We start from the raw sequence: 23999 nt of genomic DNA on the forward strand, positions 1-23999 counted from the left end.
GGGTTAGAGGTAGATGATTTTTCTACCTCTGATGGGACATATATCTTCAGATGTATTAAATTGAGACTGTGGGAATCAGAGGAAATGATATTATGGTCAACTGACCCTTATATTTGCTCTCCAGCTTCCTTAGGTCTCTATGCTTTCTGTGGCAAAATGTCCAATTATCTATCAGACTTAACCACTCCAAGTCATCACAGGGCATTTATGTTGGCTAGACTAAATGCGTTTCCCTTCAAAGTTTTACAAGGAAGATATCAGCGAGTCCCTTTAGCCAACAGACTTTGCTCCTGTGGAGCGAATACTCCTGACTCAATCCAGCATATATTACTTGATTGTTCTTTTTACCATAACCTCCGCAAAGATTTATTTGGCAAGCTTTCTTTTTTCCCAGATTTGTCTATTCTACCACCCTGTTATTATTTATTGAGTGATCCTGAGGGGGTGGTTAGTGAGACTGTGGCAAAATTTCTGGCTGACATCCTTAAATTTAATTCTGACAATGTTTGAATGCATCTGTAAGCTCGGTTTCATTTTGATTTTATCTCCAATGTTTAAATTTTTATATTCTGTGTATTTTTACCTGAATCTATTATGCCATTAAAGGTTTGGTATGGGTATGGGCCCATTTGACTTCACACTCCAGGATGTCTGGCTCAAGGTCAGCGATTTCACTGTCATGGTTGTCAAGGACATTGAGATCCTTCTTGTATAATTCTTCTGTGTATTCTTGCCACCTCTTTCTGATCTCTTCTGCTTCTGTTAGATCCCCACCGCTTTTGTCCTTTATCATGGCCATCTTTGCATGAAACATTGCCTTGATTTCTCCAATTTTCTTGAAGAGATCTCTGGTCCTTCCCATTCTATTATTTTCCTCTATTGCTTTGCTTTGTTCCTTCAGGAAAGCCTCCTTATCTCTCCTTGCTGTTCTCTGGAAATCTGCATTCCATTGTGTGAATTTTTCCTTTTTACCTTTGCCTTTCGCTTTCCTTCTTTCCTCAGCTATTTGTAAAGCCTCATCAGACAGCCACTTTGCTTTCTTGCATTTCTTTTTCTTTGGGATGGTGCTGATTGCTGCCTTCTGTACAATGTCATGAACCTCCATCCATAGTTCTTCCGGCACTCTGTCTATCAACTCTAGTTCCTTAAACCTATTATTCACCTCCACAGTATATTCATAAGGGATGTGATCAAAGTCAAACCTGAATGGCCTAATGGCTTCCCCAGTTTTCTTCAGTTTAAGCCTGAATTTTGCAATGAGTAGCTCATGATCAGCGCCGCAGTCAGCTCCAGGTCTTGTTTTTGCTGACTAATTTCTTGTGGGCCATCCCAAAATCAGGATTGTCCAATGGAACCCCACCAAGTCAAATGCATTTGCTACCTGTTTATCCAATAATGCATGTTTTGTGCAATTTGCTTATGTCATCAAGGGTATAAGACCCTATTTCAAGCCTGTATTCTTTAGAGAACTCCTGGTTTCCTGAGAGCTTTGTCTCTTGGGGCCTGTTCTCCCAGGTGTATTAATAAACCTCTTAGCTTCTCTTTCTCACAGGACTTCTTGTGTATTCCTTATTTGGGTTGGGGGACACATCCCGTAACAGGCTGCATGGTACACAGTGCTGGCACACCTATTGGGCAACTTTAAGTGGTTGCCTAGGGTGGTGGCCTTGGGGAGCACCAAACTGGGCACCCTCTGGGAGGTGGATCAGCAGAGACCTTTCACTGGTGGGGGGAAGGCAGGGGCTCCTCCTGGGGCCCTCCTGCATGATTTAAATTGCCTGGGAGGGAGGGGGCAGCCCCCACCCTCCCAGCTTACGGTACCAGGAAGCCTGGCACCAGCCCTGTGGTAAACAATCAATATTCTTTCTTTGTCTTTACAAAACCCGAAGTATGAAATCTCTCTGATGATTCCCATATCTAACAATTTTTTAGATTTTGGCTTTCACAATTTCAAGACAATATAAAACTGTGACATGCTTTAAATGACCTTATCCTTGTATTTTAGAATATATCCTGTTCTACAAAACAGAGCACCACATCTCTATGTTTTGTAGTCAGGGCTAAGATTTTCATCTATCTCATTCTCTGATCTTTAGCAGATTAACCTACCAATTAAAGCAATTTAAAGTGTGCAACCCTACTTCACCTGTCCTCCACCTACCTGCTAATGAACCCAGTGATGATGAAAAGGGTGAGCTGTCTCTCACCCGACCCACACAAGTTGTTGGTTGAAGCCAAGGAAATGCCACATCTGGAATTTAAAAGGAAGCACATTTAAAAGAAGAAGAAGATTATATTGGATTTATATCCCGCCCTCCACTCCGAAGAGTCTCAGAGCGGCTCACAATCTCCTTTACCTTCCTCCCCCACAACAAACACCCTGTGAGGTGGGTGGGGCTGGAGAGGGCTCTCACAGCAGCTGCCCTTTCAAGGACAACCTCTGCCAGAGCTATGGCTGACTCAAGGCCATGCTAGCAGGTGCAAGTGGAGGAGTGGGGAATCAAACCTGGTTCTCCCAGATAAGAGTCCGCGCACTTAACCACTACACCAAACTGGCACTAGCCATGATCAGTGTTCCCTCTAAGCTGAGTTAGTGTGAGTTAGCTCACAGATTTTTTGCCTCCAGCTAACACATTTTTGTCTTAGCGCAGGAAGGATGACCCCAGAGCACACTAGTTTATGCAGTAGCTCACAACTTTAATGCCAGTAGCTCACAAAGTAGAATTTTTGCTCACAAGACTGCAGCTTAGAGGGAACATTGGCCATGATTATTTCAAACAGAAAATGCATGGGATTAGAAAAGTGGGGACCCTACCCTCTAAAGCAGATTCCAGATGCTAAAAACAACATGAATACATTGTCATTGGAGGCTGCAGCAGACAGGAAAGGAGGGGTAGAGTGTTGCATGCAACAACAAAAAAAGGCACAAAGAAGCAGTTAACTGCTGAGATTTTCATTTGCATTCAGGCAACCAACTCCTTAGCATACCAATCAAATTAAAACTGAAAAGCTGAATCATGCTTTTCCATTCTACAATAGCAACTATGTGAACTGGAATAGGAGAATGCTGGCTTGAGAGAGAAATACAACTATTAGCCAGAAGTCCCGATGACTTTCAAGAGTCAAGGGCTGAATGAGAACTAAAGGGCCTGCTGGAGTGTTCTTCGGCTCCAGCAGACCTGGAGCATGAAGGATTCCCTTGCAGTTTCTGAGTCTCCTTGAGAGCAGATATATGAGGAGGCAGAGGAAGAATTGCTAAACCCCTGCCACTCTGTATCTGAGGACCTGAGACTGACCAGTAAGGCAAATTTCCTTCCCTGGGCAAACTGGCCAGGGCCTTTAAGGTCCAGGGCCTCAACCTAAGCAAAATGGAGAAATCCATACACAAATGAAGCATCCCCTCTATTGCAGCTATGGATGTTCTGCGTAAAACATTTTCTTAATCTAATATAGAATCCACCAGTGTTTGTTTCCATGCCACATTTTATTTTTTTAAAAAACCCAACCCCTAATGGATTTATTTTATTCACAGGCACATTGCTTTCAAAACAGGGAATCAAAAGGATAAACATCATGCAAAAAGTTTCCACAAATTCTGTCCTGGCAAGTTAAAAATTTAGGTCATCACAGATTTGGCAGCAGCAGATATTTGAGATATTATCTGGGGATGGCACAGATCTGGAAAGGGGCTGGAGTGACTGTGAGGGCAAAGAGCCTGTCTTCTTTGGGCCTGGGATGGTTCTCAGGTATGCAGAAAGTGAAATGCTGCAGGAGGCTGGTGAAGAAGATGAAGAGCTCCATTTTAGCCAATGGCTCTCCAGGGCAGGCATGGCGACCTACAAGAAAGAGGCACAGAATTATTTGTTTATAAGAGCAGTAGAAGGCAGAACTTAAAATCTTTCTGTTCCTACATGCCTGTCTCTCATTATCTTTCTCTGTGACTCTGTCGTAGTGTGGAACTGGCCTTGGCTAAACTAAATTAATTTAAAAGAAATTATAAAATAACTCTTTCTCCCACTCCAGCCCATCCTCCACATTCAGTCATGGCCACTTTTGGGATAATGTCACAGCTATTGGCTCCATGGCTAGTTTATTGCAGCCAAGTAAGGAATGTGATTTCTGAAATGGAGCCAACAGCTGTCCCACAGCATGGTTTAAGGAGAAGAAAACAGCATGGACCAAAAAGACTGAAGCTGCTTCTGTGCATACATCCTAGACACACGAGGAAAAGGGCCTGCATGAGTCTGGGAGGCACAAAGCTCTCATGGAGCATCTGCTTCAAACTCCATGTGTTCATTTATTATCTGTATACCCCACCTTTCTCCCTAACTGGGATCCAAAGCAGCTTACATCATTCTCTTGTTCATGTTTATTCTCACAATAACCCTGTGAGGTTAATGAAGGTGAGAGAGAATGACTGGCCCAGCGTCACCCAGAAAGCTTCCATGACAGATATTGTAACCCCTACATCATGCTGCTGCGTTGTGTTATTGCTCGACAAACATGATGATTCTGTAATGTGTACAGCAGTGCATAGAGCAAGTATCTTTTCAGATTGGTCATCGCTGTCTACTTGTTCTCAAAATAATATCTTTATGTTTAATTCGATTTAAACCCCACCCTCCCCACCAAGGAAATATGCCCATTTCAGATGGAAGTTGCTTGTAAATCTTTCATACATAAGGATCGATCCAAGTGGGTAGCCATGCTGGTCTGAAGCAACAGAATAAAGTAAGAGTCCAGTAGCACCTTTAATACCAACAAAGTTTTATTCAAGGTATAAGTGTTTGTTTGTTGTACACAAATACCTTGAATAAAACTGTAAGGTGCTACTGGACTCTTATTTTATTCCGTTGCATACATAACCATTTTTAAGTATTTTAAAGTGCTATGAGGAGTCTGTAGTACTCTTTTCTCTTCAAAGTGGACAGCCATGAAGACGGGCATCTAATTGTTGAGAAAAGAGGAAAGGAAACAATGCTTATCTTCCTCTGTATATCCCATTCCTAAACCATCTTCCTCTCCCTTGAGTTTACCTATAGAGAAAGGCAGGAAGGCCTCTCGCTTAATGAACTGTCCATTGGCATCCAGGAAGTGCTCAGGGTAAAACTGGTATGGCTTCTCCCACATGGCTTCATCTTTCAACACCGAAGACAAGTGATTGAAGACTATAGTCTCCTAATATGGTATGAAAACAAACAGGTTAGAACAGGGGTGTCAAACTCATTTGTTATGAGGGCCGGATCTGACATAAAAGAGACCTTCTCAGGCCGGGCCATGTGTGTTCCTATTTAAGATATAAAACATTAATGTTTAAAACATTAGCACTAATTGGTCTTAAATATGCTTTCTTTGTATTTCTCGCATGAGATCCAGGGAACTTGGCAAAGGAAGCTCTGGTTCTTTCCTTCTTTCTCCATGGGACCAGGAGGGAGGGAGCTGCTGCCAATAGAAGGAAGAGAGGCTTGGCTCAGTAGCTCTACCATGCAATTGAGAGGGCTGGCAAAGCAAGCTCTGCCTCTCTCCCCTTTCTTCCCCAAGGGAGGAGCCTCAGCCAATGGAGGTTTTGCTCTGTAGCTCCTGTGCAATTGAGCAAGCCTGGCAAAGCAAGCTGTGATGCATAAGGAAGCAAGAGAGAGGGAGAAGGAAGCAGATGACAGCCAGTTGCTTGGGGCCTGATAGGAGCCCTCCGGGAGCCTAATTTGGCCCGCAGGCTGCATGTTTGACACCCCTGGGTTAGAATGTTCTGCTAATTATCAAGATTCTGATTTCCAGAGGCCAGTTGCTAACTATAAGCATCATAGGATTGTGTACTTTTGAATTTACACTTTACAGTTTTTCTCAATATTTACAGTCCTTTTCACTATACAGGGGAAACTTGTCACACTTACCCATGAGTCAGCACTGCTGAGTGTTGTGACTTACTTTTGAATAAATATGTATTGAATCAGGCTATTAATTTAGCAAACTAGAGGTGGTGATAGATGTAAATAGTATGTGCTGCTATGAAACTCTGCCCAAAGCATGGAGAAAGGAAAGAAAATCTACCCTAGAGTCAAGTATGTGTGTTGACAAGAATAGCGACAAGAGAGTAGGCCCCGGCACTAGGGGTTCTGCCACTCGAGGCAGACCCCTATGCCGTGTCCCCCTTCCCCCCCACAATCTCTCTTTATGGCTCTTATCATGTATGCACTTTGTGTGCGAGCGGCACAATGATGTCACCAGAAGTGACGTCATTGCACAGGCCAGCGAGCAGGGGACAAGAGAGTGACAAGAGGACAAGAGTTCTGCTGCACCACCCCTTTCCTCCTGCACTACGCTCTTTGGAGGCTTCCATGGAGAAGAACACACTGCTTTAGCAGCGCTTGGCCACTTTCAACCTGAAAGTGGTCAGGCGCCGCTAAAACAATGCACTCTTCAGAGGCTTCCAAGGAAGCCTCCAAAGAGAATAGTGCACTGTGCAGCGCTCCTCCGATCCTGCCTTTAAGGCAGGCTCAGAGGAGCGCTCAGCGTGGGCAAGGGGGAGTAAGGGGGTGCCTGGTGGTGCCACCAGATGGTGTAGCACCCAAGGCAGCCTTTCTACCCTGCCTACTCCCACACGCCGGCCCTGGTAGGCCCTGAAGTAGAAACTCCTGCTTAAGACCATCAGACAATCCCTGCTGGATCAGACCAGTGGTCCATCTAGTCCAGCATCCTGTCTCACACAGTGGCCAATCAGTTCCTCCAAACAACAGGGCATAGAGGCTGAGGCCTTCCCCTGATGTTGCTTTCTGGCTCTGGGATTCAGAGGTTTAGTGCCTCTGAACATGCAGGCTCCCCTCAGTTACCATGGCTACCACTGATAGATATCTAATTTCCTTTTAAAGCTCTTTATTCCTGTGGCAGCAAATTCCATATTTTGATTTCCCTGCTTCTACAGAGAGAAAATGTCTTTACCTTCCCAAGTAAAACTATTTTACAAACAAGCAGGACAGGATTAGCAAAGTATACAAGGAAGAGAGAAATAGAAAGGAAAACACAAGAGGGAATAAAATTGAACAGGGAGACAGAAGGAACAGATTTGCATATTATTTATTTTATTCCTATCCAGATAGCCTGGCTATGGAAAAAGAGGACCAATTCCTGTGCTTCCAGCATTCTAGTTTACATGGAGGTAGATACAGAGTAAATCTTCTGATTTAAGGCTGGTGCAGAGCAAGACTTAATCTCCTCAGGCTCTGATGCATCTGTTTGAACAGTCGTGTTAGAAAACTCTTGGGGCAAGCATTCATTTTATGGACTGGTATTATCCAGTTTTTAACCAAAACAGAAGAAGTTCAAAGTATGAGGTGTAGATGCAGTAAGGAGTAAAGTTAATTTTCTGTTGCATCTGAAATGGATTTCTGATATCTTGTTCAGCACCAATGCACAGAGTGTTCTTGGCATTTGCACAGGGACCGTGGTGCCTTAAGCTCTGCAAAGGCAGTGAATCCATACTGCTGTGGTGCCTGATGGCTGCCCTTCTATGGAGAAAGTAACCACAGACATTTGTAGTACTTGGCACCATAGTAAGTGAACTGCTTTTAGGCCTTGCCCTAAGACATTGCCTGTTCTTACAGTTTTCTGCAGTATGATAACTTACATCAGGCAGCTAGGCTGCATTTGGCAAGGGTAGCCCAGGACAGCTCTTCTATAAGGCCAGCTGAGATGGTGGATTTGGAGGAAAGATGCAATGCCCTTTTCTGTCTGTCAATAACAGACTTTTTATCCCAGCCAGCCACAGTGTTTTGCTATGTAATCATGAGTTAAAGTTGAACCTACTGGCACTAACTAGGAGTAATTATCACCATCAAGCTGGGTCTTTAATGTAATTTGCCAACTCTTATTTTCTAAAAGCATTTTTTGAAGGGACTGTACCTTAGGGATGACAAATTTGCCAACTTCAGTATCTTGGTATGTTATATAAGGTAATGTCACGGGTACAATATCAGCATAACGCTGGATTTCATGGATGACAGCATTAGTGTAAGGCAGCTTTGCTTGATCCTCCATCATGGGTGCTTTGTCCTTGCCAAGAACTTTCTCAATTTCTTCATGGACTTTTTCTGGAAATATTAATTTATTAATGTATTGCACAAATATATTACTTTCCTCCCAAAAGAGGTCCAGATGGTGTTTCTATCGCTAAACTGCTCTTTAAATGAAAGATCAGATTTCCTAATGTTTTCCTTAACATTAAAGAGTAACTACCAGGAAGGGGGAATTTGGATTGGGAAAGTAACACATCTGGATTGGGGGACAGGTGGAGAGGGTTTAATACTTTCTCTTGCACGTCTTTCTACTAATAGAAATCTCCCATCTATTCTCTGAGGTAGATGAAAGCTACAAGAGTCTAAGCGTTCTAAAAACTAATCTTACACAGGTTAAGTATCTGCTGCATTTCTCCACTGCTCTTATTTATTCCTACTGCACACACACCTTCTCCATTTCTATATACACACCTCCCTAATTTTCTTATCACCACATATGCCACCTGTCTCTTGTTCTGATCAGTCATAGCTCCTGTGCTTAAAATTCTGTCCTACCTCATAAAGTGAGCTGATTGGAATCCAACTGATACTTTTGGAGCAACCCTCTTCACCTCACAGCTAGTAAGCCTCTTTTGACCTTACTCTGGATTTGAAAATATAAATATCAGATCTCCAGGCTGCTTCTTTTGGATTACCATCAATCCTACCTCAGTTTGACTGAAGTAGAGAACTAAGTTTTCACCGAACTCTCAGACAAAGTTAGTAGTGAGCTCTGTGTTCTGATGTTACTTTGTGTGGTCTATACACATGTTTCTTAGACATATATGTCTTGTGTGAATGAGCCTAAATGGCTTCCTAAACTGGATTTAAGGTCACACACAAAAAAATCCAATTATAGGATGGAGACAAATCATCACATTTATGTTTCCCCTGTGCAATGAACAAGGGCTTTTTTTGGTAGCAGGAACTCCTTTGCATATTAGGCCACACAGCCCTGATGTAGCCAATCCTCCAAGAGCTTACAGAGCTCTTAGTACAGAACCTACTGTTTCAGGAGGATTGGCTACAGTGGGTTCTGTAAGGGAAGATCTTGTCTCACTAACCTGTTAAGAGTTCTTTGAGGGGGTGAACAAACATGTGGACAAAGGGGACCCAATAGATGCTGTTTACCTTGACTTCCAGAAAGCTTTTGATAAAGTTCCTCATCAAAGGCTCCTAAGTAAGCTCAAGAGTCATGGGGCAAAAGGAAAAGTCCTCTTGTGGATCAAAAACTGGCTAATTAATAGGAAACAGTATAAATGGGCAATTTTCTCAGTGGAAGGTGGTAAGCAGTGGGGTGCCGCAGAGCTCAGTACTGGGTCTGATACTTTTTAACTTGTTCATGAATGATTTGGAGTTGGAAGTAAGCAGTGAAGTGGCTAAGTTTGAGGATTACACTAAATTGTTCAGGGTGGTAAGAACCAGAAAGGATTGTGAGACACTCCATAGGGATCTGTCAAGGCTGGGCGAGTGGGTGTCAACATGGCAAATGAGGTTCAATATGGCCAAGTGCAAGGTAATGCACATTGGGGACAAAAATCCTAACTATAAATACAAGTTGATGGGGTGTGAACTGGAAGAGACTGACCAAGATCTTGGGGGTCATGGTAAATAACTCACTGAAAATGTTGAGACAGTGTGTGACTGCAATAAAAAAAGCCAATGCTATGCTGGGAATTATTAGGAATTGAAAAAAAATCAGCCAGTATCATAATGCCCCTGTATAAATTGATGGTGCAGCCTCATTTGGAGTATTGTGTACAATTCTGGTCACCGCACCTCAAAAAAGATGTTATAGCACTGGAAAAAGTCCAGAAAAGGGCAACTAGAATTATTAAAGGGTTGGAACGCTTTCCTTATGAAGAAAGGTTAAAATGCTTGGGGCTCTTCAGCTTGGAGAAACATCGACTGCGGGGTGACATGATAGAGGTTTACAAGATTATGCACAGGATAGAGAAGGCAGAGAAACACTTTTCTCCCTTTCTCACAATACAAGAATTTGTGGGAACTCAATTAAATTGCTGAGCAGTCAGGTTAGAATGTTTAAAAGAAAGTACTTCTTCATCCAAAATGTGATTAACACGTGGGATTCACTGCCACAGGAGGTGGTGGCAGCTACAAGCATAGCCAGCTTCAAGAGGGGATTGGATAAACATATGGAGCAGATGTCTATCAGTGGCTATTAGCCACAGTATATTTTTGGAACTCTCTCTCTGGGACAAGTGATGCACTGTATTCTTGGTGCTTGGGAGGGGCAACAGTGTGAGGACTTCTAGTGTCCTGGCCCCACTGATGGACCTCCTGGGGCACCTGGATTTTCTGGCCACTGTGTGACACAAAGGGCGTTTTCACACTCACCTTCAGCCGGCGCGACCCCCCTCTTCACCGCGCAGGATCTGCGCGGATTTCGCATTAAATGCCGCGGAGCAGCCGGAAGAGCCGGAAGCTCCCGGCGCAAAAGCCACTCAAACGTAAACCGCCAAAAAGCAGTTTCCGTTTGCGCGGCTTTTGCAACGGGAGTTTCCGGCTCTTCCGGCTGCTCCGCGGCATTTAGTGCGAAATCCGCGCAGATCCTGCGCGGTGAAGAGGGGGGTCGCGCTGGCTGAAGGTGAGTGCGAAAATGCCCAGAGTGTTGGACTGGATGGGTCATTGGCCTGATCCAACATGACTTCTCTTATGTTCTTATGTTCCTAAACATCTTTAGATGTTCTAATTCAGCAACCTGAACTATGCTGTTAAGAGTCGACCTTGCTCTCTTTTTATAGCTCTAACATTGAATGTCCCCTTTTGCCTGACAAATTCAGCCTTTTTGTGTGTAACTTATGAGGATCAGCTTTCCTTAACAAGAGCCACCAGGCTCAATTGCACGGTTCTTCCACAATGCCAAACAATTGTTTTAGGAAATGGAGCTTAGTATAATGTCTAAGGATTTCACTCAGACAGTGCTAATAAAATAAGCACATTGAGTCTGGAAGAATTTGATCAATGTGTACACAATATTTTTCTTCCAATTGGAAGCATCCCTTCAAAATTGTTTTAAACATAGCTAATATTTTATTTTCTTGATTATTTTGAGCTGTTTTTGGTCCTCTGTTTTGTGGATTCATGTTATATGGTGTAAGGATGCAAAGACTTTTCTCAGATCTGGCTTTGCCTCTTTTCCAAGCGTTATTTAGCCCCTGTGGGAAGTTAAAAGTCTATACTCCTGGGGAAAATCCAGTTTTGCTGGATGGGCTAGCAGACAACAAAGTGAAGTACGTTTATCACTTACCCTGAATCTCAGGATGAAGGACCATTTCCAGCAGCCCCCAGAGTATGGTGGAAGAAGTCGTTTCAGTGCCTGCTCCAAACCATTCAGGAATAATTTTAATGAGGTTCTGCTCATTAAAACTGCTGTCCAGATTTCCTTTGGCCTAAAGGAAATGAAAAATTGGCAATTTATGTGCCAATAATCAATATTATGTTATGTTTGGGAGCTAACCTGTGAATTAGTGATCACTGTGCTTCTTAGCAGATTACTCCAAGTAATCTCAACTAAAAAAAAAACCTAAGAGGTGAAGAAACTGGTGCTCACTGACCCTAGACACAAGGTGGAAAGATAATACAAAGGGTATTATGTAGGTCACATATGTATTTGCATATGTATGATTCAACTATCAACAACGCTACTAGTATTTCTGGCAAAGATGATGAGAGAGATGGGACAGCCTTCCCCCTCTCCTAATTGAAAATGGTGGTTGACTTTCTTTGCTGATACCTGTGGTGTTAACAAAGGCCAGTGTTGTTATCTAGTCATAGGGTTACCTGGTTATCCTTGGCCACTGGTGGGAGATGGGGGTAGGGTTACCAGATCCAGGTTGGGAAACTCCTGGAGATTTGAGGATGGATCCTGGGAAGGACAGGAACTTCATCAGGGCACAATGCCATAGAGTCCACCCTCTGAAGCAACCATTTTCTTCAGGGGATCTTATCTTTGTAGTCTGGAGATGAGCTGTAATTCTGGGGGTGTCACTATTATGTGTAAAAGAGCCAGCTTATAGCATGTGCTGCAGAACTGAAAGTAGATCTGAAGGCTTAGATGATCTACCTGACGGCAGGTGGCTGGCTGCCAGAAGTCTTACATCAGCCAGCAGAGTCAGCATGACACAGCAAGTTGCTGATTGGCTGTCCCATGTATAAATGTACAGAGCAACAGTGGTGATTGTGGGTTTATGGAGTTGGAGTTGCAGCAGAGCATATTGTCAGTCAGGAGAGTGAGTTGGTGTAAATAAATGTATATAGTGGTTTTACAGCTACTGTGTACAGCCTTCATTCTTGCGTCGCTAAGCATCACCCTCTTGGTCTCTCTACGCGCATCGACAGGGGGATCCCTAAGTCCCACCTGGAGGCTGGCATCACAACTAGTCATGTTTAAACTAGAAGCCATTTCTCAGGCTGCGCAGCCTGCACTTGCCTAAATCTACCATAGCCTCCTAAGAATTCCACTAAGTCTTCTTGAAAATCTGATTTAAATGCTCAACCTCAACTCTTTCCTGAATTCTGCCCAGGAACTCAGACCCAACTTTTAAAAAACATCTTGTGCAGTTTGGCCCTAGTGTAGGTAGTAGATTTTATGCCACTAATAAGCTGAGATCTGGATTGTAATGAAAATGGGGGGGAAGGGTCTATGTTCATAGATTTCTTCCTACCTTTTCCATCTCTTCTAGAAATGCATCAATCATATCCCTTTGGAAGGTGGGATCTCTGGTGTTCTTGTGATCATCCACAATCTCTCTTATTATGGCACAAAGACCATTAAAGGAGGTCTCAAGTTTATGGTGAGGTCCTGGCAAATAGGACAACAAGGATTTTCTAGCCATTATCTGGAATATCAGCAAGTAAAGAAGAAAGAATACTTAAGGATAGTATTCAGAGGGGGTTTTTGTAGAAAAAGCCCAGCAGGAACTTATTTGTATATTAGGCCACACCCCTAATGTCACCATTGTTTCACACAAGATTTTTTCTACAACAGAAACTCATTTGCATATTAGGCCACACACCCCTGACACCAAGCCAGCTGGAACTGCATTCCTGTGTGTTCCTGTTCAAAAAAAGCCCTGGTAGTATTTATCATAGGGTTATCAGGTTCCTCCTGGCAATTGACAGGTAGTGTTGCCAATCCCCAGGTGGGGGCAGGGGATCCCCAATTTGGAGGCCTTCCCCCCACTTCAGGGTCATCAGAAAGCAAGGGCAGAGGAAGGAAATATCCGCTGGGAACTCTATTATTCTCTATGGAGGCTTATTGCCATAGAAAATAATGGAGAATTGATCTGCGGGTCTCTGGGGGGAGGCTATTTTTTGACGTAGAGGCACCAGATTTTTAGTAGTATTGAATTCAGTGCCTCTCCCCAAAGTACCCCCCAAGTTTCAAAATGATTGGACCAGGGGGTCCAATTCTATGAGCCCCAAAAGAAGGTGCCTCTATCCTCCATTATTTCCTATGGAAGGAAGGCATTTAAAAGGTGTGTGGTCCCTTTAAACATAATGGCCAGAACTCACTTTGTAGTTCAATTGTTCTTACACACCCTTGCTCCTGACTCCACCCCCAAAGTCCCCAGATAGTTCTTGAATTGGACTTGGCAACCCTATTGGCAGGGGATGGGGGGGGAGTTACCAGGTATGGGAGGGAGGCCCAGGCAATGTTGCTAGTGGCATGGCTGGTGCACATAGGGCTGGCTTGCTCACTAGGCAAACTAGGCGTTTGTCTAGGGCGCCAAGAGACGGGGGGCGGCAAATTGGGCTCTTCCCCCCCTCCGGTGCCCCAGGCAAGCTCTTAGCTTGACTCTCTCCCCCTCCACCATTGCCTCCACTAGCCCCCTCCAGGCCACCGCCACCTGCCCACCTCTCCTGCACGGTGTCTCACCCGCCCCCGGCGTTCTGCTTGCCTGCCAAAGTAAGCTTTGCTGGCTTCGCAGCTTGCGCCTGTGCGTTTTGTCTCTTAACAAAATGCTCAGGCACGGGCTGCAAAGCCGGCAGAGCTTACTTTTAGCTGGCAAGCAGGGGGAAGGGAGCGAGTGAGCGGAGTGCTGCTGCTTTTAGCAGTAGTGGGCAGGCGAGCAGAGCACCAGGGGCGGGTGGGACACCGTGTGGGGGAGGGGGCACGGAGCTGCAGGGGAGAGCCATGGGGGGTGCTTTGGGGGGGCTCCAGGCAGCAAGTCTGCCTAGGGCACCCCATGGCGTCAGGCCAGGCTTGGGTGCACACCAGAAGTTACATCATCACACTGCAATGTCACAGTGATGTTCTGATATTTGGGCAACAACTCTATGGTAAAAATGGCGTCTATCATTGAGTTTTTGCCCAAATACCAAAGTGTTGCCTGGATGTTGCCAGTGTGATGACATCCCTTCCTGTGCATGCTGGAATTACCTAGTCCTTCCTTTCTCCTGGTAAGTCCCCCTGCCAACCAGCTGCTCAGTGGCGGGGATGGGATCCAGCAGTGGGGAACTCCTGCCTCTACTGGGGAAGCTGGCCACTCTAATTTTTCAGTTATTTCCCTAGCAGAGAAATTGTTATGATTGAATGTTCCCAACTTACTACTGTTTTCACACACTGATGTGGAGCACTTTTTGTCCAAATTTCATCCCCCCTTCCCTGTTTCTCTTATTTGGTAGTCTGGGAAATGAAGATATTACCTGTTCTGAGATGCTGTATCTTACATTCATTAAAAAGCATATCTTATCCTAATCACACATCTTATTTGTAATCCACCAAAACAGAGGTACAAATACTTCAAACTGGCAATATCTGTGAAAGTTAAATTTCACAGAACAAGGAACACCTTGGACTTTCCTCAAATGAAAGCAGTGCCAGCTTTATGCAATTTCTGGTAATGTTTTTAACTGAGAAAGCATGCAGGGTACCATGAACAACCCACAGAAGTCAATAGTCAAGTTCCTATTGTTTTAAATGTGCCCAGGTTAGATTCATGATTCTTTTGAACTTTTTTGAGAGTGGAAGTATCTAGGCCAGACCTGTACAACTTATGCCCCTTTCAAGCCCCAAACAGCCTACATCATGTTGTCCTGTTCCGTACTTGACACATTCTGGGTGAGGTCAGACGTTCAGAAAATCCTGCTACGGGCATGAGTGGAGTCTGGAAGCATGTCGGATTTTAAGCTGTTGTCCAAACGTCAGCATCTGCGAAGGGTGGTTAGCTCATTCGAGTCCTGCATTGAGACGACTGGGGCGCGGACTAATTTGATACTGCTTTAAATCCGGAACAAAATTCTTCTGACGGTTCCTGAGGGGAATTTCTCTATTTTAACGCTCCATCACTGGCGACTCGTTGGAAGCACACCACCGCTTCCCATCCAAAGCCCCCTGCAAGTGATATCACTGCACCAGTGAATGAGCGAGCGAATGTTGGCTCGATAAATCATTTACCTGCCCCTATGTCCGGAAACAAAACTCACTTTTGAAACTAGATGTGAACTGATTTGAATTCCTGGGGATTTTTCTGCACGCGTAGTGCTTGTGCTGGAAAAGTAGTGCCAACGGACTAGCAAAACTGTTAGTGATCTGACCCATTTAAAAGCGACGTGCATCCCCGCCCTCAAGAGTGAGGTCATGGTGGGTGTGCAAGGTCTCTCGTGGAGAAGGGAGGAGACGCTGGATCTGCTCGATAGTGCAGATAGCGGGCCATCACTGCACCTGTGCTAATGCAGATTGACGTCTCATGAAACGAGGTCTGGTAGAGCACTCTGATCAACCAACGGTGGGACCCACATGGGATAGAATGGGAGCCTGGCTGTTGTCTGATCGGGAAATTGGTTGTGCGGATTATAATAGAGGCGCATTGCAGATGGATTTAATGGTGAGTGTGACCGCACCCTCTGTTTTTCAAGCACACAATGAAATAGGGTAGCAACAGTGATCCATGCTACGGTCACCTCAAGGTTGGACTACTGCAATGCCCTCTACATGGGGCTGCCCTTGTCTCGGACCCGGAAACTGCAGCTGGTGCAGAGTGCCACGGCCCGGCTGCTATTGGGTCTCCCAAAGTGGGGACACATTCGGCCGGGTCTCCGGACTCTGCACTGGCTTCCAGTGATATACCGTGTCCGGTACAAGGTGCTGGTTATTACCTTTAAAGCCCTATATGGCCTGGGACCTGCCTACCTGAAGGACCGTCTTTCCCCACATGTTCCCCAGAGAGCACTGAGGTCAGGAACACAAAATCTCCTCACTATCCCCGGGCCAAAAGAAACCCGTCTGAAAGCCACCAGAGAAAGGGCTTTCTCCGTTATGGCCCCCGTATGGTGGAATCAGCTGCCGGAAGAGGTGAGGGCCCTGCGGGACTTGGCGCAGTTCCGCAGGGCCTGTAAGACGACCCTCTTCCGGCTAGCCTACACCTAGCTATGATGACAACTGATGTAACTGGCCAGCCATCTGTTTACAGGAAATTGAAATATTCTGTTTTAAAGTTTTAACTGTTTAAATATTTAATTGTTTTATACTTAATATTGTTTAAATTTTATGTTTGATTAAATTGTTGGAAGCCGCCCTGAGCCATTCGTGGGAAGGGCGGGATATAAATCTCAAATAAATAAATAAATAAATAAAAATCACTAGGCTCAATTTACCATGGTATGTCACAACTTGTAATGCATTGCCTGGTGCATGGTCTGGATTGGTGATCTATATATTGCTGAACTCTTAATTTAATAATTAGACACCTACTCAAGATAACTCACAAACAATAAAAATAAGAAAAACAACACAAAATCATATAAATTAAACCATTAAAAACAGCCAGAACATAAAAACACCACAAAATGTTTAGCGGCTTGCAATAATCTTCCTAACACAGTACTCCAGCTAGAAGCAGGTGGTAAAAACCATTGTAAAGATTCAAACCCCTTAGCCTGGTCAAAAATGTTCTAGGATGGTACCTAAAAGAGTAAGTTAGGTACCAGATGAGCTTCAAGGAAAAGAACTTTCCATAGGCAAAGCGGCATTCCAGGTAAAAGCCCTGTCTTCAGTCACCACCCACCTCACCTCTGCACAGAGATGAAGGTCTGTGAGAAGGATCTTAGCTAGTGGGCTGGACAGCCTGTTGAAGCCACCATTGTTAGCTGATATTTCACTGTTCTGCTGCTGCTCTGTCAAAGAAGTGAACTGACCTTGTTAACAATCAAAAGTCCCCTGAGCATTAATGATGTAATTTACAATATCTATATTCAAAAAAATGTGGAGAATTTTCAGTTATCTCATTATTAGGGGAATGAGCCCATTCTTGGGGTGAGCGGATTATAAATAGAAAACAATAAATAGGGGAGCAAGCTCTGACTTGCAATTTGCCCTGCTTTTTCTTCAGGTACAAGCTTGATCTTCTGACTTCAAATCAGACTGATATTCAGGTTGTCTCCCTTCTTTATTATCTACTCTCATAAAGATACCTGGGGCATGAGTTCAGCTATTGCTTTCATGAGTTCTTGAGTCAAATGCATTAGCTTCAGGAATGTTGTATCACTGTATTCAAATCGGTCACCAAATACTAAAGTGCAGATAATATTGCCAACTGCATTGTTTAAAAGGTTTTGCGGGTTAAAGGGAAGTCCTGTGAAAGATAAAACAATAACGGTATTAGAGGTATGCCATCACCATATATATCAAGCTTCTCATTACAAAAACTCCACGGGGGACTTGGCAACCCTATCCCCCAGTGTGGGGGAGAGGTGGAAGAGGGCAATGGTGGTGGTTTCTCTATGGTTCTGGGGTGCGTGTCTGTCTGTCTCTCTGTGTGAAGTCATTTGTCTAGCACACCCCAAATTCTTGGGCCAGCCCTAATTTTGACACCTTCTACTCAAGGTTGGGTGTTTTGAAAGTAGGTTTCCTTCTAATGCTCTAACTCATTCATTATGTTGGTGACTCAGAATCATTAGCAGACATTTCCTCAGCAGTTAAGTATTAGGAGATAATCTCCAATTGTACAAAGATAAGGTTGTTTTGAAAAGTACTTTCAAGCTTCAGGAAGGGAAGGGTTTTAACAATCTGGAAATATTTGATTTAAATGAAAGCACTTTGTAGTCAAATTGGGATTTTTGATCCTCTAAATAATGCTATTGTAGATCTGTGCTACCTTGATCTTTCAACTGACTACAAACTGCTTCCAACAAGAACAACAAAACTGAGCAGTGTGCTCAGGACACATGCTCCCATTCATTCCCTTCCTCTTCTCGAGCTTTAAATATCCTCTATTCTATATAAGATTTTACAGATATCAGAATTTGGGAAGAGAGAAAAAGTTTTATTCCATTTTACGGATTATTAGGAAAGGAACTGCAAATAAGATGGATAGTATTGTAATTTTATGTCCACATTTGGAATACTGTGTACAGTTCTGGTCACTAGACCTCAGAAAAACATATCAAAGAGCTCGTAAAAGTGCAGGAAAAAATAGCAATGTTCAAGAGGCTGGAACACCCTTTCTATATCAAAAGGCCAAAGCAAGGTTTTTTCTGGGAGAACGCGATGGAATGGAGTTCCAGAACTTCTTCCTGGAAACAAAATTCTAAAAAAAATGTTTAAAAGTTCATGGGGGGCACCCATATATTTCTCCTTCATTTCTCTTTTGAGAGTTCTAGTACATCTTTTTCCAGAAAAAAAAAAAGCCGCGGGCCAAAGAATTTGGAATTTTTCAGTTTAGAAAAATATGAAGGGGAACGGTGATAAAACTATCACCGATTTCTCACTAGCGTTGCTCCACCCCCAGGCTTCTGTTTTTCCCCTGGCGCAAGCAAGCAATTTCCCACCAGCTGCTCCACGGGCAAATTTTGAAGCGCAGCTCCCTCCAGTTCCCCTCGCCATTTCTTAATCCTTAAAAGACAGCATCCAAAGCACCTGCAGAGCAACTGGTGGGAAATTGATTGCTTGCGCCAGGGGAAACAGAAGCTTGGGGGCAGAGCAACACTAGTGAGAAATCAGTCTACGTGTTCTATGGAGAAATTTTACAGAGAGAATTTTGGTGCTCTTCCAAGCTCTTGGAGGCACCCAGAGACATTGAAGAGACATTACAGGACAGACAAAAGCAAGGTCTTCTGTTGATATTTCTCTTGGTTGTATAAGTCCCTGTTCTTACAAACCTTACTTTTAAAGTTACTCCACATCCTAGTAAATTTCTAAATTTTTTTGTTTGTGTGTGTGCGTGATATGTATGTAGAATGTATTAAACAAACTTTTATGGGGTTGTATGTGGTAAATTCCAAATCATTTTGTGGGGACCATTTTCTGATTATACTTGAGATGTATTGTTAGCTATCCTATGGAGAAAGGTTAAAACACTTGGGCTAGGGTTGCCAAGTCCAATTCAAGAAATATCTGGGTACTTTGGGGGTGGAGCCAGGAGACATTGGGGGTGGAGCCAGGAGCAAGGGTGTGACAAGCAGAATTGACCTCCAAAGGGAGTTCTGGCCATCACATTTAAAAGTACAGCACACCTTTCAAATGCCTTCCCTCCAATGGAAATAATGAAGGATAGGGGCACCTTCTTTTGGGGCTCATAGAATTGGGCCCCATAGTCCAATCCTTTTGAAATGAAGGGTGTTTTGAGGAGAGGCATCAGATGCTGTGCTATAAATATGGTGCCTCTACCTCAAAAAACAGCCCCCCCAAAGCCACAGATCAATTCTCTATTATACCCTATGGGAATCAGCCACCATAGGGAATAATGGAGTGGGCAGCAGACATTTCCCTCCCCCCCCCCCACTTCTGATAACCCTGAAGTGGGGGGGAAAGGCCTCCAAACAGGGGATTCCCCTACACCCACCTGGGGATGAACAAAAAGGGATCACAGTTGATAAGACAAGCAATGAAAGAAACAAATACTGTGATGTACTGGTTAACAATGTTTAATAAAACAATTTTAAAAACTTTTAAAATATCTTTTTATATTTCACTAGAAATATCAATTCACATAACAATATTATCACAGAGGTCCATTCTCACATTCCAATATTACAAGAAAGGTCCTATGAGCACCTGAATATAGGCTCATTTCGTCAATGGACTTCCTCAGGAGTATTTCTTCCAAGGTTACCAGCCTCTTGTAACAACCCAATGCTAATGCTCTTCTGTAACATCTTCTATCTCAAGTTTTCTCATCCACTCAATAACATTAAAGTTATGTTTATATTAAGAGCTTAAGCCAGTCCAAACTTATTCATTTAACCAGATGCACAAGCCTTCTGAAGTTTGCTGGCCAATAGCTCTCTGCAATATATTTTTTTTAGAAGCAAGCTGTCCTTTTAAATGGCCAATTGCTCTTATACTCTCTATAATTATTATATATTTATTTATTTATAATTTTGAGCAAGCCATTCTTTTGACAGCAAATTAGCTCAAAGCTAGTCCTGTGCCTCTTCTATAACTGAATGCAAAAACCTCTTGCTAGTAGACTCTAAGAGGTTTTGCATTGTTATTGAGTTATTATTAGGTTGGAGAAGTGTTAACTGAGGGGTGACATGATAGAGGTTTACAAGATTATGCACGGGATAGAGAAGGTAGAGAAAGAAGTACTTTTCTCCCTTTCTCACAATACAAGAACTCGCCGGCATTCAATTAAATTGCTGAGCAGTTGGGTTAGAACGGATAAAAGGAAGTACTTCTTCACCCAAAGGGTGATTAACTCATGGAATTCACTGCCACAGGAGGTGGTGGTAAGAAAAAAACCCAGTGGCATGTGCCTGGAGCCTGCCAGCCCAGCCACCTGAGACCACTCACCAGGGCGCCATTGTCAGGGGCTGCTGTTCCACCAACTGCATGCTGCACTGCCTGCCCAGCTGGCCCAGAGGAAGGGAGGAAAGGGCCACGGGATGGAGGAGGGGCCTAGGCACATGCTGCACAGTCATCTGTCCATCCTATCTCCACTGGTGAATTGGGATCATCGGCAGGCTGGCCCTGCAAGGTGGACTCCCATGCCAGCTGATCTGCACTCACCTAGGGAGTGCTCCTCTGGCAGAGGGACTATCCCTGGCTCCAAAGAAAGTGTCCTGAGTGGGCAACAAGCACTTTTACAGCTGGCAAAGAGCTCCAGGAGGAGTGGGGCTTGGGATGGAGTAAGCAGGCAATGGTGGGGCAAATGAACTGTATTGCTGAGCAGTGCCAAGTGATGCCCCATGTGAAAGTGAGGTGGGAGGACCTGACATTCAGTGTAAGGGGGAGTAGGTTTGGATGGGTGCAGAGGTCAGTGAACTCGATTCAGTGTGCAGTGGTGGGGGGAGGGAAGGGTGAGAGGAAGGGAGGGCAAGAGGTAGCCCCTGACTTTTTCATATGTCCCCCAACTTCAAAAATTGTGGCTACACCCCTGCTTCCAAGTGACCCCAAGAATAAGATGCACCTTCTTGTGATTTGAACTCAGAGCACAAATATCTGGCTTCTTCGGACATCTTCTTTTCAAGATTTTTCTTTCCCATTCCAAAGTTTTTCAGGGTGGAAACACAGAATCGTCTTTGCTCCTTCCAGCCATTGCTGTGTGTTGCCATGAGTATGCCTGAAGGATTTTAAGTTCTGAAGTTAAGCATGTTCTGTATTCCCTCTCCCCCTCATTATGGTTGGTGTTATTTTACAAGGATGGAGGTGGACTAATCTCCTTGGAAGTTCCAGGCCTGATTTATCTTCTCCCCCTCCCAGAGTACAGGGCAGGTTCAGGTCTAGGTCAGTCAATTCTTACTTTCAACTACAGTTCCTGCCAACCACATAACCAACAGGTTACAGCTATTCCGTTACCCACAGTGACCAACTATGCAATTATATCTGCCCACTTGCTTCCTCACTTGCTTTTCTTTCTTCCTTTTTTCTTGAGGAAGAAGAGGAGCTGCTGAAGGGAATACACAGCTGTACTTTCTGAATTGTACTAGGTTGCACACAGATGTACTTTTCTATTAAACATAGTATAGATCCTGTAAATTTGGGGTAGGTATTTGTGCGTTTCCTGCACTGTGCAGGGGGTTGGACTAGATGACCCTGGAGGTCCCTTCCAACTCTTATGATTCTATGATTCTAGGCTTGTGGATGATAGACAAATTCCTTCTAGTCTTCTATTCTGCAGATGCTATTTTATGGGGAAAAGGAATTCCACAAACTTCTAAGAAAATTTTTTGTTCTGGGCTATCTCTACTACCATTAATATTGAGTATTTATACTCAATTAATACTGAGCATTTTATTTGCAATGAAAGAAATCAGAGAACCCCTAAGCTCCAAAGTTGCTGCATTTAAATACTATGTCAGCTTTGTCTACATTATTGTTGCCACCACAATTGCTAGAATATGCAGTCTTTCCCATCCCCTCAAAAGCAACACTTGCCTTCACAATTTTTTGAAAAACCTGCTTTCTTCAGTAGTGGTGCTTGTGGTCGGTCAGCAAAATCCTCAGCTTTCTGTCCCATTGCTTCCTTTATCATTTTGAATCCATTCAGTATGACATAACTCTGCCATCCAACCTGGATTGAGAAGGTTGCTCCATACCTTTTTGTCAACTACAATGAAGAAAATAAAGAACACGGGAACAAACACTGCTCTTCTGAGGAGAGCTGTGAAAAAGAGCCCCTTGCCATCATCCCATGTGCCCCCAAACAACATATTTTAACAAACAGTCAAACATCTGCTGCATACAGCTGCAACCTTGACTGAAGAGTTACATAAGAAGCATAGATCCAAGTGGGCTGCCGTGTTGGTCTGAAGCAGTAGAACAAAGCAGGAGTCAAGTGCACCTTTCAGACCAACAAAATTTATTCAGAATGTAAGCTTTTGTGTGCTCCAAGCACACTTCATCAGATGAGGAATTGGGTACAGTGTGCAGCATAGTTTAGCTGTGGATTCTCCTAAGGAACAGGAGGTTAATGGCCACACTGGACAAGTCCTACCATTCCATAATATTATGAGCCATCTAAATCTGGTTTGGCTATTACTTACATTTTGGAAAGTAGTATATGGGTTTCTGAAATCAAACAGCAGCAAGTTTCCAAGGAAAGGTAGAGGGGAAGGTCCTGGTGGAAAGTGGCTGCTTCTCTTCCTGAATATCATATAATCAAACACCAGGAGCAGCAGCAGGAGACAGGTAAGCGTTGCTGTGATGTTGTTCCAGCAGGATGAGACCTGGGTCCCCAGCCAAGAAACTGTAGCTGGGAGCACAGCTGTTGGAGTCACCATCTTTCCAGCACTTTGTCTCTTCCACACTAATTCTTGCTCCTGAATATTTCAGATGTTCCAAGTATTTCTGCTGTTGCAAATTCTCCTTCCTTCTCAGAATTAGAATACTGTAGGAGTGTGTTCCACGACAAATAGGATTACTTCTATAGCATAGTTTTGTTAATGCAATAAATGAATGTACATTTAAAAAAAAAACCCTTTGAATCACAGAGTCAAATTACAAGATATAAGAGGGGATCTGGGATCGTCATCTCTTGCATTCCCACCCCAAAAAACAAAAGCAACTATTAATAGCCCTCATAAGGTCATGTTCATGTGTGGGAGGGTAAAATGGAAGAAGAGAGACCAATGTATACCATCTTGAGCTCCTTGGTAGCAGAGCAGGATAAAAATAAACTTACACACATAATAAAAACAATTCCATGAGAACTCATGTTAGTAGACCATCCTGAATATAATTAGAACATGTACAACAGTGGCAAAGACACTGGGTCTCAAGCAGTGTTCCCTCTAAGCTGAGTTAGTGTGAGCTAGATCACAGTTTTTTAGCCTCCAGCTCACATATTTTTGTCTTAGCTCAGGAAAAATGGCCCCAGAGCAAACTAATTTATGTATTAGCTCACAATGTTAAAGCCAATAGCTCACAAAGTAGAATTTTTGCTCACAAGACTTCACTGCTTATAGGAAGTATTGGTCTCAAGTTTTTATTTTATTTAGAAATATTCCTATCCTATGTCACCTCTTCAGAGTCCTGTTTGGGGC

The 23999-nt window shown here is 43.7% G+C and overlaps 1 protein-coding gene across 1 annotated transcript; it reads right to left on the minus strand.

The window, feature by feature from the left end:
* Positions 1-3492: 3492 nt before the first annotated feature.
* On the minus strand, positions 3493-23389 carry LOC132576306 (cytochrome P450 2D14-like). Its single transcript, XM_060245333.1, has 9 exons — positions 23001-23389; positions 22393-22564; positions 21425-21577; positions 17487-17647; positions 12737-12910; positions 11320-11461; positions 7897-8084; positions 5037-5178; positions 3493-3836 (listed from the first exon to the last, which is right to left on the minus strand). Exons 1-9 carry the CDS (start codon positions 23235-23237, stop codon positions 3658-3660), a joined length of 1548 nt encoding a protein of 515 aa, XP_060101316.1. The 5' UTR covers positions 23238-23389; the 3' UTR covers positions 3493-3657.
* Between the last annotated feature and the right edge of the window lie 610 nt (positions 23390-23999).

Source organism: Heteronotia binoei, chromosome 8, assembly GCF_032191835.1.
Source record: "Heteronotia binoei isolate CCM8104 ecotype False Entrance Well chromosome 8, APGP_CSIRO_Hbin_v1, whole genome shotgun sequence".
Classification (NCBI taxonomy): Eukaryota; Metazoa; Chordata; class Lepidosauria; order Squamata; family Gekkonidae; genus Heteronotia; species Heteronotia binoei.